This window comes from Hermetia illucens, chromosome 1 (genome assembly GCF_905115235.1).
Source record: "Hermetia illucens chromosome 1, iHerIll2.2.curated.20191125, whole genome shotgun sequence".
In the NCBI taxonomy this organism is placed as follows: domain Eukaryota; kingdom Metazoa; phylum Arthropoda; class Insecta; order Diptera; family Stratiomyidae; genus Hermetia; species Hermetia illucens.
The window spans coordinates 171,482,445-171,503,176 of NC_051849.1; the positions used below are offsets into that span (position 1 = coordinate 171,482,445).

The 20,732-nt window shown below is 39.4% G+C and overlaps 1 protein-coding gene across 3 annotated transcripts in view; it reads left to right on the top strand.

Annotated features, from left to right (window-relative positions):
- Nucleotides 1-20,732, top strand: part of LOC119647199 (synaptotagmin 1-like) — a 144,176-nt gene that overhangs the window by 74,438 nt on the left and 49,006 nt on the right. For all 3 annotated transcript variants that reach the window (XM_038048013.1, XM_038048012.1, XM_038048011.1), the window contains 3 exons: nucleotides 12,864-13,036; nucleotides 19,168-19,436; nucleotides 19,792-19,890. In XM_038048013.1, coding sequence (XP_037903941.1) covers nucleotides 12,871-13,036; nucleotides 19,168-19,436; nucleotides 19,792-19,890 — 534 coding nt within the window. In that variant the 5' untranslated portion in view covers nucleotides 12,864-12,870. The remainder of the gene's footprint in view (nucleotides 1-12,863; nucleotides 13,037-19,167; nucleotides 19,437-19,791; nucleotides 19,891-20,732) is intronic.

A 20,732-nucleotide genomic window follows, 5' to 3' on the forward strand; every position in this document is an offset into this window, starting at 1 on the left:
CCTCTCTCTGGTGTCACAAGAAGCGCTACTCGTCGGCTGTGGTGATTATTAACCTCAGTCAGTCTCACCACTTGGACCAGTTCCTCAATCCTAATCATTGAGAAGTATCCCACAGCACATATTGCGTGAGTAAGCCTGGGCTTGGTGCACTTCTAAAGCAGTTTTCCCGCTAGATCTATTATACTGAGAGAACCGCGACCCTCACAACCGACTATTGAGAGGCATGCGTTATACTTGAATCATGAAGCGGGTGGATGGAGAATTGATTGTTAATCAAATCCTCATTAATACCTCCTTGATATTTCATCTAGTTATAATCGGTATAGCGGGTATGATTTCAGATAAACAGCCTAAAATATCCCTTGCCTTAGTTTTTCTCCCGAAAAATGGTATTCTCCACATTTGCACGGTTGCTTCACCTCAACAGGAATTACAGCTGAATGTATCTGTTACTGAAAAGGACGTCCAAACCATGTTTCCATGCTTTCGTTTCAGCGAAAGGGAAACTTACTGTCTGAATGATCTGCTCGAGCTACGATTAGGATTCTTGTTGCACTGGAGTCTGGAAAATAAAACAAATATGGAAATGTCCAGCGAAATTAGCAAAAGAAAACGCGCAAACTGAAACTGGAAAATAACCAAGTCGAAATGCCGGAAGCTGAACGTTTCGGGTATAAAGGTTTTATATTCACAAATCTCCGTTGCTAGTTTTCCCATTCGTACATAGTTCCTTGATATATCCAACTTCACTTAAAAACTAATTTTCGATATTCCATAACTTTATTAGTAGTAGTTGGATTTTACTCCAAACTTTCCAAAATTTTGTTGTATATTATTTTTTATAATGGTACCAAATTTTGTATGATGAACTTAAAAGGGGTTTTCTGAAACTTTAAATAAATTTCTAAAGTATTTGAGCAGTGGAAGGCGATATATTTTGAGGCCTAGATTTCGTTTGTTTTGTTTGTTTGGACTGGTTCAGAGAACGGAACCTGTTACGCTTTTGGGGGCTCACATTTTGAGCCCTCACTACCTTATGTTTCACCCAATATCAAAAATGAGGCCAGTTTCAAAAAGTACTTACCAGGCCCTTTAATTCTATACCCCACATAACTATATTCTGTAAAAAAACATTGTACACTCCCTTTTCGTATATTCGCGGAGCCCCCTTAAACTCAACAGGAAATGGCGCTATGTGCTATATGAAAAGGAATTCACCGAACACATGTTCTTACCAAAATTACGTAACTTAAGCTGTTTCCGAATAAATTGAGTTTGACAGACAGACAGACAAACAACCAGACAGACACACAGGCAGACCGACAGACATTGAATCGATTCCAATAAGGTTTTGTTTTAAACAAACCCAAAAAAACTAACGACTCGGCAACGCACGTGGAGGCGTAGAACTCGAGCCTGGGTGCAGCGATTCTCAGGCCATAAAAATGGAGAATGCCCCTTGTTATTTCCCATCGCGATACCTGAGTTGTTTTCTACCGCGAAGTATTAGTTTCCAAATAAAAACAAAAGGAAAACGCAATAATTCAGTGTTTCTCGTTTGGAATCCGAGGTCATTGTGAGGATGAAACATTGAGGACGGAATTGCAAGCTTAGACCAACTTATATTATCCGCATCCGTATTCCATCAAAGTTCATGCGAGGTTCCAAGAAAAACACAAGAAGAGAGAAGCTCTTAAGTTATGCCACCAAGAGAAGGAAAATAAATTATACTCGACAAGATAGGTTAAGAAAAGACGCTTAGAACCAACAAAATGTAAAAAAAATAAAATGGAGTGCACGTGGAGTTTAGCCGGGAACAAAGCTAAGAAGCTATTGTCTCTCTATCCGACACGAAATAAGCTATCTTCCACTGGTTCACTTACTCGGAAACTTCTAGTTATTACAAATGGCGCCCAACGTGGGGCCTATCATTCGTTTGATTCCGATTAAGTGGAAGATTAATACGAAAGATTAGAAGATGGAAAATTGCCGACTTTCTTCCCTCATTCTATTTTTATTTTTTCATCATTGTGGATTAAATTGACACAAACGATTCTGACTTTATGGATTCCCTTAATACTAAAAAAATCCCCGCCGTTGGTGGAGTGGAGGCCTCATATCCATACTTAGATGAAAACAGCCTACAAAATTAAGTTTCTTACCGAATGGGTAATGGGTAATTTAATACTAAACTTATCTTGTTCTACTAGGAAATGAAATACTTTCAATACCTAACCATATTTTAGCAAACATAGCCTTCTAAGCATCCTACATTAATAATCTCTTTCTGTCGAGGATTCAATAATGAATGGAAAGAATAGACAAATTTGAACTCATGCAGGCAAAGATTTTTATAAAAGAACTCTGAATCGCAGGAATGAAATTTTTATTGTCCCTTAAGAACCGAAATATGAAACCCCTATTAGAGCCTTTAACGACGCACTTCTCCCAAAACAATTACCAGCAGAAAATCATAAATAGATTGCCCTTTTCCCAGGGGATGTCAAATGTGACTAAAATATGAAAACTGAGTACTTGGAACTGCGACTCTCCCTATTTTCAAAATTCCTTAATGCTCTCCATTCCAGAAAGATGTACATAAATACAAACTTCCAGTTCGGAATGAGTTGGAAGATGTTGAATTGTGTCATGGCATAAAAGGAATTGGACCAGAAAATTGATGTCACCTGGAAAAATGATTATTATTCTCGACGAGTTTATTTTTAGCTTTCTCCCCTAACTCCTGAGATGGCGGGTTTTCTTTTTCGTTTTCCTAATCAAATCGTTAATATTTTTTCGGCTGTTTTTGAATCTTTCTATAATCATCTCGCTATTAATTGTTATTGTTGGCAGCCAACAGATCCCATTTCAGGTTACAAAAACTCGAAGGTCTTACTGTACACCAGACAACGATCATACCAGTCCTTATGTACTCCTCGGTTCTTAGGAAGAAAATTACAAAATCCTGGACACATTTAAGAGAAGAATTCTCAGAAGAATTACATTACCCTACATCAGGATAGACGATTCCATATCCTACATAACGACGAATTCTATGAGCGTTACCATGATCGTCTAGTTAGATAAAATCCGGCTCAACAGGTTGCGGTGGGCGGGTCACTTAATCCGTATGGATGTGGTTGATTCCACTCGGAAAGTCTATTATTGTAATATCTTTGGTAGAAAAAGAAGAAGCAGACCCTGCCGCAGATGGAGCGATAACTTAAGCCAAGACGCCAGACAGCTTCTAGGGTTATCGAATTGATGGACTTTGGCGTAAAACCGGAGTGTCTAGAGTTCGTTTCTAAAGCAGGTCTAGACAGAATACCGGATGTTGCGCTTTGATAAGGATTAATTAATTCTAAGGACAATGCCGGTATTTTGTAAGCCAAAATTCAGTATAATGACATTGAGTGACTCTCAAAGTGTACATGTAAGCGAGTGTCAATGGATTATTCGACGGAGTCGCATTTGAATGTCAGCGGACTGCACTATTCGACAATGCTCATACCAACTGTATACCCTACTAATCAAAAAACATCATCATCATCAACGGCGCAACAACCGGTATCCGGTCTAGGCCTGCCTTAATAAGGAACTCCAGACATCCCTGTTTTGCGCCGAGGTCCACCAACTCGATATCACTAAAAGCTGTCTGGCGTCCTGACCTACGCCATTGCTCCATCTTAGGCAGGGTCTGCCTCGTCTTCTTTTCCTACCGTATATATTGCCCTTCAGGACTTTCCGGGCTAGATCATCCTCATTCATACGGATTAAGTGATCCGCCCATCGTAACCTATTGAGTCGGATTTTATCCAAAACCAGACGGTCATGGTATCGCTCATAGATTTCGTCGTTATGTAGGCTATGGAATCGTCCATCCTCTCTCGAACGCGGCCAAAAGTTTGCAATTTTTCTTGCTAAGAACCCAAGTCTCCGAGGAACACATGAGGACTGGCAAGATCATTGTCTTGTACAGTAAGTGCTTTGACCCTATGGTGAGACGTTTCGAGCGGAACAGTTTTTGTAAGTTGAAATAGGCTCTGTTGGCTGACAACAACCATGCGCGGATTTCATCATCGTAACTGTTATCGGTTGTGATTTTCGACTAGATAGGAGAAATTATCAACGGTCTCAAAGTTGTATTCTCCTATCTTTATTCTTCCCGTTTGACCAGCGCGGTTTGATGTTGTTGGTTGGTTGGTTGGTTTTCGGTGCTGACGTTGCCATCATATATTTTGTCTTGCCTTCATTGATGTGTAGGAGAAATTATCAACGGTCTCAAAGTTGTATCTTTATTCTTCCCGTTTGACCAGTGCGGTTTGATGTTGTTTGGTTGGTTTTCAATGCTGACGTTGCCACCATATACTTTGTCTTGCCTTCATCGATGTGCAGCCCAAGATCGTACCTCTTGCTTTTACATCAGCATCACGGATCACTTTCTCCAGGGCCAGGTTAAAAAGGACGTATGATAGGTATCCCCTTGTCGTAGACCGTTGTTGATGTCGAATGGTCTTGAGAGTGATCCTGCTGCTTTTATCTGACCTCGCACATTGGTCAGGATCAGCCTAGTCAGTCTTATCAATTTCGTCGGGATACTGAATTCTCTCATGCCCGTGTACAGTTTTACCCTGGCTATGCTATCATAGGCGGCTTTACAGTCTATTAATAGATAGTGCAACTGGTGTCAATATTCCAACAGTTTTTCCATCGCTTGCCGCAGAGAGAAAATCTGATCTGTTGATGATTTGCCTGGAGTGAAGCCTCTTTGGTATGGGCCAATGATGTTCTGGGCATGTGGGGCTATCTGGCCTAGCAAGATAGCGGAAAATATCTTTTAGATGGTACTCAGCAACGTGATACCTCTATAATTACTGCACTGTATGATATCTTCCTTTTTATGTAGGAGACAGATAATGTTGCCAATCGTCAGGCATTAATTTGCTGTCCCACCTTGAGCACATGTTGATGAACCACTTGGTGTAACTGTTCGCCTCCATATTTAACCAATTCGGCTGTAATTCCATCGGCTCCTGGCGACTTATGATTTTTTAGCCTATGAATTGCAAGGACCTGGTGGTGGCAGTATTTGTCCGTCGACTTCAGTTGGCGGCACTTCCAACTCGCCGATATTCTGGTCATTCAGTAGCTCATCAAAGTACTCAACCTATCGCTCCAATATGCCCATTCTGTCGGAAGTCAGATTCGCCTCTTCAATCAAAAAACATGCTGACGGTTTTGTCAGCCGCCGCCGGAGAAAGGCAAAGTCATCTCTGGAGGAAGGAGTAAGCTGCTCTTAATAATGAATGCGATCCACCATTACGTAGATAGTAGTCATGGTGGAAATAATAGTAGATGATAGACTGAAGAACACTCTCTCCTCAAACAGAAAAAGTTGTTACTTACATATAGACTATTCAAAGCTTATATCGTCGGTTTTCAGTCGATATTATTCATTCCCATGTCGGATTTTTAAATTAATATATTCGGAACCAACAACATTCAACAGCTTAACGCTTTTAATCATAATGTTCTGCAGAGTAGATATAAGGAAACGTCTAATGAGTTTGCTCCACCCTGTTGAACGAAAGAGAATTTTTTTTCAGTTGGATTACTACATAGAGAGGAACAAAGCTGCACAACCTGTTTTTAAAAAAAAACTTATGTAAGTAGTCGTATTTATGTATCAGATATATACAAAATTTCTCTACTATATCCAATATAAGAAATTGGCACCAAAAACTATTGTTATCCTTTCATAGGAAGAAGGCTCTTCCCTACTATCATATATACACATTCGAATTAGAAAAACATTGTTCTATAATCATACACTTTCAACTCAAAACCCGCGAATGAATGAAGAGATGAAATGAATACTCCGCACCATTCCCTAAATTCAATATGCTCATAATAAATAGATGACAATCGAAGGAAGTCGGAAGTTACTATTTGAGCTTCACTCAATCAAAGCTGGTTACACAAACCCAGAAATGCCAGAATCATCAAAAATAAAATCTTTTCTAAGAAAATAAATGCGTAAAACTTAAATTAAATCAAGAAGAGAATTTCAACCCACCCCGGAATCTACATACCAGAAAAGGTGGAGTCGAATATTGAAATTCCTCCAAGAATACTCCCTCCTTGGGAATTTCTCTAGAAAAGTTTGGGAAACAAAAACTTTTGAATAAAGAAAATACACAATTCGGACAACTGCGAAAACGACGAGGAAGCCTCAGGAGAAGTGCCCATTGTGCAATTCGATAAAAGAAAATTTACTGGAATCCTCTCACATAATATATAATAGGCTTCTCAGAAATTCGATGCCGCGTGTCCTTGACACAAGGCATAGTAACATCGTTAAAAAGTGTCGGTCCTTGAAATAAACCTGGAAAAAAGAATAAATACAATTACTCGTTCAAATAATATAAAAAGGCGTTCAAATTTTTTAGCTCAGCAGAAAAAGGACAATATTTGCTGACAAATTTGATCAAGAAACACCAAGCAACATAATTTTTTTACGAAGGGTTTTCTTCGAAAAAGTGAAACCGGTACTTCTGTACTTTTTATCATGAAACCGCACATTCAATCCAAGCAAAATCCTTTTTATCTCTCATGATTCGCCCACTTTTATGAACACAAGCAGTCCCCATCCTTGTTTCTCAATTTTACCTTCATTTAGGATGTTTGTCCCGACAGAATCCATGCATAAACAATTCCATCTCTTTTAGGCTTAAAAATATGTAAATAATTGATTTTTCGATACACGAGCGCAAAAGTGAATCTGCTTGTACCATCATCGAAAACAATTTGATTGATGCTGAGTGACTTCTGAAGCTACAAGAGTTTCAGTAAGCTTTACTGGAATAAGTCCGTAAATTGGGCGAATTTTATTGAAATCAAATATTCATCATGCGCCGTATAAATGTCTTATGTATCTGTACATCATCGTCCTAGAATATGAATATAGTGACAGCAAGAATATTTTTACTTTTCCATTTTTATATTCGAAATAAGCTACGACAAGGACTACCATAATTTTTATCAAAGACAGAATATTTGGAATATGTTTTTAAATAGATTAGAATGAAAGGATGCCTACACTGTCTTGTTGCTATAGAAACAAATAGAAGGGATAGTAGCAATCAGAGCATATGTAAATGCTTGGAAAATAAATTTAATAATTACGAATATGGAAGGTTTGAGCGTACTAGATATGTATCTTTTCACCTATATTATTTAATAATCAGAATTCACAATTCACAATTAAGAACCAATACGTATATCAGCAATGCCTTAGAAACAAGTGGTGCAGCAATTTCATTGTTGTGCACATCCTACAAGATCTAAAAGAAAATCTTCCCAGTCAGACTATGAAAAACAAATACCATAAATATAATTGTAAAATATAATTGCTTCATCTGCAAAATGCAGCATAGGAGCACATGCCCGTACAGGTTTTAATCAGAAGAGCGAATAGCAGTACATAGGTCACCAATTGCCCACATGTGGACAAATTCATTAACCTCAGCGTAAATTCGGTGAAGGATGGTAGTGAAAGGTCGAGAATCAGCGGCAAATAATATTGGTAAAAGAGAGTTACTATTCAATCCTCAAAATAATAAAGAGCAGAAAGATCGATTGGAAAAACAAACTCCAGAACACAAATATCAGTGAAGTCTATTATGGCATTTGAGGGTTATTCAGTTTCGTCACTTGCTTTCACCGGTCAAAGAATCTGTTTAGGTTTATACCTAGACGTATAAAGTAATCAAACGTTGAATTGTTAAAATTACAGTAGACTGTCACAGACAACAAATAAGAAACGAACCAATATCTTAGAAGGTATTTCACGGCAAATGCAAGGAGGACCATGGCGACGATGCCAGCAAAAATTTGCAAAATGTTTCTAGCTAGAAAGCACGTCTTGGAAGCCAAACCTCGAATTGGGTTGCTACGTTTATTAATCCAGCTGAACACGATGTAAGAGCTGCATGATATACTAAACTTTTCAAAGCATCTAAAACACAACTTATAATCATCGCAAATATTCCCGATGGAAAACAAGACTCAGAACGCAGCTACAAAAAAGTCGAAAGAAGAATTTGGACTAGCTAGCAAGAAATCGGATTAAACCCTTTCAGAAAAGCACTTGAACGAAGGAATCACCTAATAGGGATACTCAATGAACCGTGAACGGCAACTGTGTGGAAAGTGTAATCGGGCCAAGCCTCATATAAAATAAAACCCTTATTCAAACGCATAACTCATCATGGTAAACTCTCAAGGAAAATCCGAAACTTGTTGCCCTAAAAGTGGCACAGAGAAACACCAAATCACATTGCCATTGACTTAAAAAGAGGGAGATACTCTACAGAATCATCAGACACCTATAAAAAGTCAAGAAATGAAACTTAAGGGGCAAAGGCGCGAAAAGTGATGACCCAACTGCAAATGTTGGCAAGTCAAGCCAATCCTAAGTTAAAAGATAACGATGGATAGACCAAAGTCGGTTTCGCAACCGGATTGAAAACTCATTAAGAGGGAATACAGCAATTCGTGCTTTAGATTTGAAGCATTAGATCTATATACAGTGCTAGCTTCATTCAGAGAAAAAATCTGTGCTGCATTAAATTGGGAAGAATTTGAAGGGGAGTCCATTGTGAATTTGAGAAAAGCCAGAACTAAAATATCTACAATGCAACTACCAGAAGAAACTGCGTGGAAATTGTTGGCCTTCGAAAAAAATTCGGATTGTCAGCTTCAATTAATGGATTGCATGCTCCGTTAAAGAGGTACTTCAAATGTCAGCAAGTGGGAGAAGCCCGAAATTTGGAAAGGCTATGACTGCGGCGAAAAAATGAAAGTCATACAAATAAACCGTAACCATTCCGCAAGCGGACGAAGCCGAATAGCAATCACTTTTGGATACTTTTGGTCAGTCACTTGGAACCTCGAGTGGGAAAGTAAAGAGACAAAGGTAGAGGAGGACAGTGTATTAGAAACTTTTGTGCAAAAGGCATATTGCTGCCCAACAAAGGTCATGTAAACATTTATTGAAAAGAGGGAAACGGGTCTGATTCAGTCATAGATCTGATTTTCGTCTGCACTGCATTGACACGTAACATATCATGATATATTAGCGAGGGCTTCACCTAAGAATTATTAAGAGACTCCACATGTCTTAAACTAACATCGAAGATATTGGATTAGCAATTCTTCATAAAGGAAGGAGTGGATCTGCCATTCATGGAGAGATCTCCCCATATAATGCAAATCACCACCAAAACATCTCATGGGGAATAACGATTTGGTTAAATTTTGATCAACTTCCCGCCAAGCGATATAATCGATTCAGCGAGAGAGAAATTGATTGAATCAGATTGAGGGACGAAAAGATTAGGCTGTAAGCTATAAAATGCTTTATGAAACTTTTGCTTAAAGGCGAACGTAGCCCCATAGCGAAGCACCAATAAAATTGTGATGGAGCGATTCAGAAGCAAGTAATACTCTTTTCAATTATTCAAACGTTATTCCCAGCAGCAAAATAGGGTTGCAGACCGCAAATGAACTGTTGCAATCTGCAGTAGAACATCTTTATACCTCACATCAATGTGGAATCAAGATGGGATATCTTCGTTTAATTATACGTAACGCGCATTTCCGGAGAGTTATTCCGCACATCATAGAAGCGCTATAGCTGTCCTGCTACCTAGGATTAATAAGCCGCCAGACCAGCCATCCTCCTAGAGATCCATATGTTTCTTAACCGCAATGGTAAATATTGCAGCAACAGATTCCTACCCGTTGTTGCGAGGCAACGAAGTCTTTTAGATCTCCAGTATGGATTCTGTAAAGACAAATTAATCATTGACCCCATCAAATACACTACTACTCAGATTATTTTTTCCCTTTCCTTTAGTCTTTGTTCCATTCACAAGCAGGATCGGCTCGTCGTGATCGGTTTCGGCATTTTGTTCTATCAAAGGCATGATCCGGATGCAGTCACGATGCTTTCAAATCCCCATCCAGCGTATCATGTCACAGTTGTTTCGGTCGGCCTTTTGGTCATTAACAATTCACTTCGATTTTCATACCAACCTTCCCAAGTAAATTCCCCATGATCGGCGGATTCAAGGGGCAACGCAACGTTACCACAAGATGCCATTCATTGTCTTTTATAGTTGGCTAACACTCTGAACCATAGAAGGTGACAGGGCGACACTACAGTACATTTTAGATGTGAGACATTCGTTGATACTTTGATCACAAAAATAGCAGCTGTAGAACGCGACTTCATCCAGGTTGCGCTAATGCGTAAAGCAATTTCATAACGCCGTCTTCTGTGAGCTGATATATGTAAATCACTCAGGGAGATATCGCTCAGTTCCGGACAAGTCGCTGCCACTGACAGTGATAGTGTCTGTTTCATGGGGATCGATTGATGAAAATTCTGTATTATTACATTATAATCTGAGACCCTGTTGATTCCATTTTTGAGCCAGTTAATTAAGATCAGTTTTGCTGTAAGACGCTAGGAAAATACCATCTGCATAAAGTAGTGTATAGGGCGCTGGACGTTTGATGTCCCATGTGACAGTGTCCATAACAAAAACAAAGAGAAGTGGTGAAAGGGCGCTTTCTTGATGAACAGCAACGGAGGCACGAAGCAGTTTTGATACACCCGCCACACTTCGAGCTTCACTTTTCAGATTGTGTAGAGCAATTCAATCCGGCGCACGAGTTTTTCTGGTACTACGTGTTGTCGCAGAGTATGCCAGATGAGTTCATGTGGCACACGGTCAAATGATATGGAAGGGAATGCTTCTCACGGCGTTTCTTCATTAATAACCGTGCAGCGTGTATTGTATCAGTAGTTTCGCAATTCTTCACAAACGATTATTTGAACGAATCTTCATGGGGTGGAACAGCAACCAGATTGGACGCTGATTTGAATATTCTGGTGGACTGCCTTTCTTTTTCAACATTGGATCTTTGGTACTTTCTGCCCAGTCAGATGATGTTCTACCTTCCTCAATAAACCGACTAAAAAAATCACAGACTGACAGTGTTTGGCCCCAGCTGGTTGCTTTCGAAAACTTAAATGCTATGTCGTCAGGTCCTGTTGCTTTGCCCGACTTCATTCGTTTTATTACTTCCTCGGCTTAAGACGCTGACAGGTGGAATTGCTACTCTCGGCTATCATACAGTAATTATACTTACAAGAAAGAAGGTGTAAATATGTGTTTTACCTTCAGACCCGTATCCTCTCGGTAATAATGCCAATTTACACCTTAGCAAACTAGATAACTTATATATTGCCAATGACAAACGCCGAAATGGAGAAACCTTTGAATATATAAGAACAGCTAAAGGATTCGGGGATACAAAGACTTATCCTTACAATTGGAGAGTTGTGGGAGAAAAAGCGTTTGAAATCAGATAAGTGCGGCGCGGTTAGCAGGAAACAGATCCTAGCTCTAGTGAATTCACTCCACCCCATGATGTAATACTTGATGATGATTCCACGGAGCAGTGAGTAAGATTAGATTAGGGTAGTTTTAGCCGGTAATGCAAACTAGTATATCCGTGCCAATTTATTTTGAAGGAGTCTATCTAAAAAATTGCAGAGAGGGAGAAACCGGCAAACAGATTTCCATGAAAGGTTGTTTATACAAAACCTTAAAAAGGTATCATACAACCGCAAATAGTAAGTCCTAGTATCGAATATGACTTTTCAAATTTAAAGCGAAATCTTAATTAGCATTAGTTCCCAAACAAAATCCTTGCATCCGGGGAAAGCTGCAGGAATCTTATCAACATATAAGTTCGATTGAAATAATTCTGATTGAAATACTTACTTAAGCTACACTAATGATCCATTGGTACTCACACCCTTCCAACCTGTGAGCCTGCTACCATTCTTATCACAAGTCTTTCCTACGTAAGTCGCTAATCTCACTCTAATAAAAAAATAGAATTGCTCTTTAACAAAGGGACGACTGATGGTTTCATCCAGGGCAGAGCCAACTCATCAGACACTGTGCTAGGAGCTGCGTTAAAGAAAATAACTACAGTTGGTAATCGCTCCTTTATATATGATCGCAATCACGATGTGGGTACGAATTATATTTTACTGAAAACCGACATAAACTTTAACTTAATTTAATAGTTTGCTATTTACATATATTGACCTTCGGCCTTGACATTCTCGGGTAATAACCAAAAAATGTTTAATTGATTTTAGAAATTAAATTTTGGTTCCTTTCTTCACTCTGTACAAAGTTAAAGTTAAGTTACGAAACTATAAGCTAGGAAGGTTATTTGTGAAGAAATGGTCTCATATACTGTAAACCAAATGAATTCTAATTGGTCCTTTGGACCGAACTTAACTAAAAAATTGCCCAGTGTGGTAATCTTTGACAATATACGATTTGCTCCAAAAGTTTAATACAGTATTTCTTCAATCAAAGACATCCCCAGCGTTGTTTCGAAGGACACCTTGAACAATTTTAAATTGTATTGATACATCATGGTTATTACAATGAGGCACTTATCTCCTTGCGACTGCCATCAGATCTACTACCAATGATTTCCGATTAGCATCCCAAAATGGTTATCAGCTCAAATCAAAATCAAATAATAAAATTAAAAGGAAAAGAACATTGAATTAATGAACTGAAAAGAAAACACAAGAAAGGAAGTAAGTTGCTTCCCAAGTGGTCCGGTCCGTCATCAAGTGGATGCGAACTCAGGACTCCCTGCACCCTCAACATAAACTTCTTCAACTGATTCTGAAATATTTCTTCTCAAATTTCAATCAAAAAAATTATATTAAATTTTGTTGTATTCTTCTATCTTTTCAGACCAATAATGGCGCCGAATATTCGGCTGTGGAAGCGCGAAGCCGAAGCAACGGCCGCGCCCATTACAACAACGACTTTGGCGGTAGTCGAAGAAGAAAGCACAACAGAACCTCATACAGTCATATTCAATCATAAACATCATAAATCTACAACAACAGCAGAGCCACCCCAAGGTAAGGAATAATCAAAGGGTATGAAGATATTCAAATTCAATATCATAAAGTAGTGTATTGACTCCAATTCGATCATTATATTTTAAAAAAATTACAAATTCAAAATTTTTATAATATTGTGTATTTATATATATCACGTCGATGACGCAATAGCCAACTTAAGATTTGCGATCGGACAATTATTTCATCTTAAAAAATATTAGATTGTTGCAAATGAAATGGCCGTTTTGTACTAGAATTTGAAACGACTGTAAAGCTTACCAAAATGTATTTATTTAATAAAAATAGGTGCCAGTCAATTCAAAACACTTCTCTCAGGGAGATTCAAGAGTATTTATGCCAGTTTCGTAGAAGTCCAACTGTCGGGTGTTGATAAATTCGTCGAAAGCAATTTTGACAGCCTTTTCGTTCCTAAATTGTTTTTCCGCCAAAAAATGATCCAAATGCTGGTGAATATGGTGGATATCGTTCAACTTTTGAACCGTTGTTCTGGAAACATGAGGTCGTGCATTGTCGTGAAGGAGTATCACACCATCTCTGTTGACCAATCTTGGCCGTTGAATACTCAATTTTTGGTGGGTTTCCCCGAGTTGGGCACAGTATTTCTATGCGTTTATCATTTCTCCAGGTGCCAGAAAAGAATGGTGGATAACTCCAGGTGTAGACCACCAACTAGTCACCAATACCTTCTTCGGATGGAGGCTCAGTTTCGGCATATGCTTCGATGCTCGTCAGTATCTAGCCATTGTGCTGATTGGCCACGATTGTGGTATGATATTCACCTTTTATCACATGTCACTATTCTGTGCAAAAAGGGATCGGTTCTGTTGCGGTTGAGTAGAGAACTGCAAATTTCCATTCGAAGCGCCATGCTTTACTCCGTAAGGGCATGCGGAACCCTTTTGTCGAGTTTTTTCACCTTTCCAAGTTGTTGCAAGTGCCGGGAAAGTGTCGAATAGTGTACGCCCAGTTTTTCGGCAATGTACCTCACAGACTGACGTGTGTCAGATTCGACTAGCAAACGGATGTCCACGTGGCTCACTTTGAAGGTTTACGTCGCCTGACCGGAATTTTTCGAACCACCTCCGTGTGGTTCGTTCGCTTACCATATCGCTGTTAATATTCTTGGTCGCCTCCGCCGCTTTATGACCGAATTTGAACTCATACAGAAAAAGTATACGTTCCAGGCGTTTTTCCGTCCTTTTTTCCTTTCCATTCCCTGTTATCCCAACGATGGTCAAAACTGAAATGACTCCTTTATTAAATGTAGGAGTATTTATACTTCAATATTCAACAGCAACAGCGCCAACTGGTGGTGGTTTGATACACCAAAATTGCAACTAACTTCACTTGATTGCCAAAACAGCCATCTCATATGCAACAACCTAATATTTTGCTATTGTTCGAACTTCAACGTCTCACATAACCACGCAGATCACATTCGCGTGTTTGATTAAGTCGCTTCCAACGGAACTGATCACATACTTCTTGGTCATACCATAATGGGCGAACAGGGGTTAATCATAGAAATTTTATACTACTGTTGCTATTTCGTCGCAACCGGTGGGAAATTTCAGAGGAATTGGCTCTTTGACAGTGAGACTCCTCAGCTTCACCCACCTGGCTCCTGGTTCGCAACGCAAAACTATCTTTCTTGTACTCAGGATGGAGTATTCTGCACAAAGTATCCATATTGGTATTAATAGTTAGTAATTCCCCCCCTTTCTTCGCCAGACTTTGTCTTGGCGGCGTCGTTACTTGCGTTCAGAGTTTATTCTGGCAAATAATGGGATGAATTTTCTAATAGCTTGCTAATCTGAAGCACTCGTTGACGTCAGTCCGTACCATTTTTGCCTGGATTACAATGTTCTTCCAGGGAATATTTTACTGTTGCTGCATTTCATTTTTGAAAGTCAGTAAAAACTCAACACACCTTGGCTTCTCCTGGATTTAATTTTTTTGAAACCAGCAGCGGAGACATATTTCAAAGAAATTTGCTTGATATTATGACCCCTTTCTAAAGCATTCCTTCCACCTGTTTGTTAATTTCAAATCCAATTAACTCATGCTGATTGGCAGGCTTGCTTCTATTAACAGAGTTTTTTAAGCTTTAGATGAAACTCCCCTTTTAATTGAAATTCCCACTCGTTCTTCCGATCAATTCTGATTTAGATAGGTATTTATTGGAGCTTTGATTTCCGGTAAACCATTTTTATAATTAATCAGATTTATCTTCACAGCTTAACACTCACCGATAAAGAAATCGGCTCCCCGGATGCGTCTCTCCATAATATCTCGCCCAATTATTTCATCAGCGAGTGAATCAAAGCGGCTCATCCATGTGCCATGTAATTCACGGAGTAGTTTCGGTTTCGAAACTCTATTCCTTTGATCTTCTTCCTACAAAGAGCCCCCCCATCCCTAACCTATTTACGGTTTAACTCAGTGTCAGTGGGAACTATCATTCGCCTTTATTTACCCATGCATTAGAAACGTGACAAAAAACCTTTCCACACCCAAATTTTTCCTTAGAGGTAACAAACGAAAATAAGTAACGAAATTCTAGATCAAATTCAAGGTCGGGATTCGGAAATATGGTAAAACTACAGAGATGATTTTGATTTCTCTTAAAGAAAGTCTTTGGAGATTTTTTGTTGTTCCCCCTTTGCCAGTGTTTTTTTGTGGTATTGTCAAGGGTAGTTTCTTGATCTTGTATCGTCTCTTGGGCTTGCAGTTTGTTGTAGTTTTGTCGATTCGCTGGTGGTTGTTTTGGGATCTGAACTGTTGATATTTACTGAGCTGTGAGGTGTAGTAAAACTGTGTGGACGTCATTTCACTAGGTTGCTAATTTGTTTTATCGAGCTTGGAGCCACTTCTATTTCAGTAACCTTCTCCTACCGGGTTCTTGTTTGAGTGGCCTGTAAGGCGACTCTGGAGCATCTCCCACTTTGATAGGGTATAGCGCGTCAACTTCACCTACGCATTGCAGCTCGCGGTTCACTGAAATGCTGTTCAGCTCCCACCAAGACTTCCTAAAGTGCCCGCACCCATTCGTTGGCCATTTTGGGAGGATGGATTCCACTGCATTGCCCAATGCAATTAATCTGCCACCTCCGTCTTCGGTGTAAACTGGGAGAAAACTCCTGAATATACTCTTGATCGCAAAGGGGTCAATCTGCTTGATCGTAAGATGTCTGTCGGTTGAAACCCAACTGACCTTATGGTATTACTCGAATAATATACCACCAATGATGAGGCGGTAGGAGTTGCAAAAATCCTCAATCCTCCCACTGTTAGCGACCGCAACGATCACCAAAACTGAGCTTCCCCATCAAATGTCTGACCAGAGTGTTGCCAGAGCCTATCTTGGCATTCAGATCATCCATCACGATCACAATGTCACCTTTAGGAAGGCTCCCCTGCATTACGTGTAACTGGCCATAGAAAGCATCCTTCTCCACTATACCGTTAGTCTCCGTTGCTGCATCGCATTGTAAAATTGTGATGCTCCTTAACCAGAAGTCTATGGGAAATCGTCTCCCCTTTCAGTAGCCGTTACCAACAATCGAACAACGGATTAGCGTCCGTTACCACAAATTATCATTTTGATGAACCAAATCCATTTTACTAGACAATATTTTGCACAGTGCAGAACAGTCAACACTGTCGTATGCCTTGCCACGCACCCAGCAAATTTGTTGCTTATCAGCATTTCTAGTGCATCCTTCACTTCTTCGAGTGTGGATGGAACAGTGACTGCACTTCAATATGATTCCCCGCTACGTTCCTGCAAAATATGGTTCTAGGCTGGGATATTGCTGTCATTCCTTTCGCGAAAGTGTAAGCGTATCTTAAATTCTATCTCTTAAAGTTGCCGTTCAATTTGCAGATATCGTCATTTACGTCATTCACATGCTTTCACTTTTTCCTTCTACCGACTTCGTCAGCGGGATATCTTAATTCTACATATTTATCTCAGTTGGTTCTTGTGGGTAGCTCCTAATATCGTTTATATACAGCATTTTTGCTACCATTCGAAAAAAGCTCGGCCCAGTTCGTATTCAATGGTTTTCTCTGTATCCGTATTGATGACGTCTTTTAACTGATTCCGCTTTACATCAATGCTGCTTCCCGGTGTTGGTTCTGTTTCACCAAAATTCCCTGCCCTAAAACTCTGACATATTTCAATGCACTTTTTTTACTTCCGAGCTTTTCAATATCGGCCTGGTACTCCCATTATTTGCTATCTGGCATCGATATTTTGCTCCGGCGCTGGCACAATTACCCCGCGGTATGAGTGAATATTGAGGATACTAGATGGAACTCGTTCCTCGATAAGGACGTGGTCAATCTGGTTGAATATTGTCCCATCTGGTGAAGTTCATTTTCTCTTGTGGATCCTACGGTAAAGGAAGCAAGTGGTTGGGATTACCATGTTTTTGGTGCATGCGAATTCTATGACCTTGCTTCCATTTTCGTTAATTATATCGTGGAGAAAATAGTTTCCGTCATTTCCAGAATCCGTTTCCTTCTGGAATCTGACTGCTAAATGCCTTAATTCGCGACAGGAGGTACACGCTATTTATAACGATTTCGCCAAAGCCTTTGATATCGTTGACTACAATCTTCTCCTACCTCTTACACCGATCCTACAGAATTTATTTCATGGACACTAATACCGTTCCTTCTCTCCCTCCTTCAGCATTCTCCAAGGTTCCATACTTGGCCTCCTACTATTCCTGTTTTTTATCAATAACCTCCCCTCTATCCTCACTTGTCCGAGTTTGCTGGACTCTGATGACTTTAAATTATTTGTCTCTATTTCTTATCCGTTGGACTGACTCTCTTGCAGTTCAACCTTGATACTTTGGTCCTTTGGTGCTCGATGATTAACAAATTGACACTGAAGTCAGCAAATTCCATTGGATGTGCTATTCACTTAGACTCTCCCTAACATCCTTTCCCCACTCTCTTGGCGAATAATCCCTTTCACTACTGACCTCCTCTCAAGACCTGGATGTAAGCTTCGATGACAAACTTCATTCATCATCGATCGAGCTTCCAAAATGTCTGCTTTTATCCTACATTCCTGCTCCAACTTCATCTCATTCAGCCCTGCCTTTCAACTCCCTTCTTAGAAACATCCTTGAATATCCCCGTATAGACTGGCCCCCTTCCTCAATGGTGACTGTCACACTCTTGAGGCTGTACAACGTAAATTCAGCCAGAGCCTCTTTTACGAAAAGAGTCTTCCCCGGGTGAACTATCCATCGCGACTGCAGATACTCATAATCTCCCTTTCCTGCAGCAATGCCGCATCTTCCTTGATATGTGTACCCCTTTCAAAATATATAATTGGCAGATGAACTGCTTTGCCAGCTCGGATATTATTTTCCGCATTGGCTCTCGTAATATACGTAGTGCGGACATTTTTAAAGTACCCTTCGCAGAGCTCGACATCAACTTTCACTCCTCGATCCCGAGGATATGTCCGTCCTACAACGTCCTACAGCTTGGGTCCTCTCACTATGTCCTCTTCCTTAGCTTTAAGAGTAAATTAAGCCATTTACTTGCTCCTCCCTCTGAGGACAATATGTAACTAGGAATTTGCTTTTTTGTATATTGTCTTTAATTATCATAAATAAATGAATAAATCCAATGACCAGAAAGGAAGGAAATTCTTGGCTTAGTCCTCACTTCAATGGACACAGAAAGTCCATATATACATTCCAAGGTTCATTCAATTATAAATATAAAACTTCTTCAAAAAAAGAACAAAGGACAACTTAAAAACTCAACAGGAGATGCTCCTTCATTACATTTTCTACCAGTCCCACAACTAATTCGCCAAGAAGTCGTATTAAAGAGGAAGTTACTTCACCCTCCATCCCACAATCCAAACTCGGAAATAGATCTCGTAATTTAGAAATTTAAATGGAATTGTTTTGAAGTTGTGAATAACTTTAGATCCATCATAAATGCTAAAGGGGGCAATACTCGTTCCATTGTCGTTATTTTAAAATATTCAGCATTAACAGGCACATGTTCATAGAAATTGAATTCATAAACAAGTTTATCACCATCGTAACTATATATAACCATAAATTTTGTTTTTCCTTTTTCCACCACAGAAAGTCAACCAGGCACAACCGTCCCCAGTAAACTAGAAGTGGTGGGCGGAAAAGCAGTTGAAATTACTGAAGACGTAGCACATAAAATTGGTATTCCAACATGGGGACTGGTCGCTATTATAATTGCTGTATGTCTTGTTATCCTTGGCATCTGTTTCTTCTGTATACGCCGATGTTGTCGAAAACGACGCTCGAAAGACGGCAAAAAGGGTATGAAAGGTGTCGACTTGAAATCGGTGCAGCTACTTGGGTCGGCTTACAAAGAGAAGGTTTGTAATGGACAGAAATTGTATGTAGGAGTGTTGCACGAACATGTGAAAATGATCCCTAAATGTCAGTTTAATTTTCTGGCACTGATTTCGTTGAATAAATAAATCAGTAATCATAAAATATGTACATACCTATTGGGCAGTTTATTGGGTTCGAAACACGCAAAACGCATTTACCATTCATTTCAGAAGATTGTTAAGGATTTAGGTCCCGAAGAAAACTAAGAAAATGCGTTTCCCATTGGCTTTGTTCACTTGCTCGTGCACACAACTTGTACCTGATTCCAATAGTTGAATACCTAACGAAGATAGATGATAATATTCGTACTAATATAAATTCAATTCCATTTCCCAGGTGCAGCCGGATATGGAAGAATTGACAGAGAATGCCGAGGAACCAGACGAAGGTGAAAGTAAACAGAGTGAACAAAAACTAGGAAAGCTACAATATAAGGTGAATACATTTATTATAATCCCATTCTTGGCACACATTTATGTTCGCACCTATGTATATTATATTATTCCAAGAAAGTGTTTCATTTTTCAACTAAATAATAAAGTTACTTCAGAAAAGTACCAAACTGGAAAAGAAATCACAAAGAAAACCGACTCATTTCATTGTATTTAATGCCTGGCCTGCCTGGTTTGACAGTAAATAGGCCATAATTTGACAATAGTGTTTGTTGCCTCCCGGTTCAAAAGTGGTTCACATGTGGCAAATTGATTTCTAGAAGCTATTGTCTCAGGTGATGGGACTAATTAAACTGATATTTAATGTAGGAATTGCTGTCGTCAACTGTTACCCTACCCTAGCAGGATAAGTATACTGGCAGCGCCAACACCATAAAGACAGCTTCGGTCAAGGAATAGCTTAATGCGTGATATATTGCCATCATCAATCAATGTCAACGCCGTCAAGCAGTCAGTATCAATGCGCGGTAATTGAAATGGTAGATTAAATATGTTGGCGTACTAAAACTAAAGGCCAGTGCATCCTCAATATTCAACTACTTTCCTAAGAAGCGAAGAGGACCATGAACTCCTGCTATTTTGAATATAAAAAAAGGACAAAAATGAGAATATTTCGATTTGGTGTTCGAAATCTAAATAGATGGTTGATTGTAATTTCCATGGTACTCCAGGAAAACAAAACAGATTCAGTGTGATGGGTTGCTCAGGTGAATGTGGAATCCTCAACCTCGCACCTTCACAGTATCATTCGAAAATGAACCAAAAAAATAGCTCAAGAAAGAAATATGTGGAATATGTGGATGCTCGAAGCTCCTTTGAGAAGTG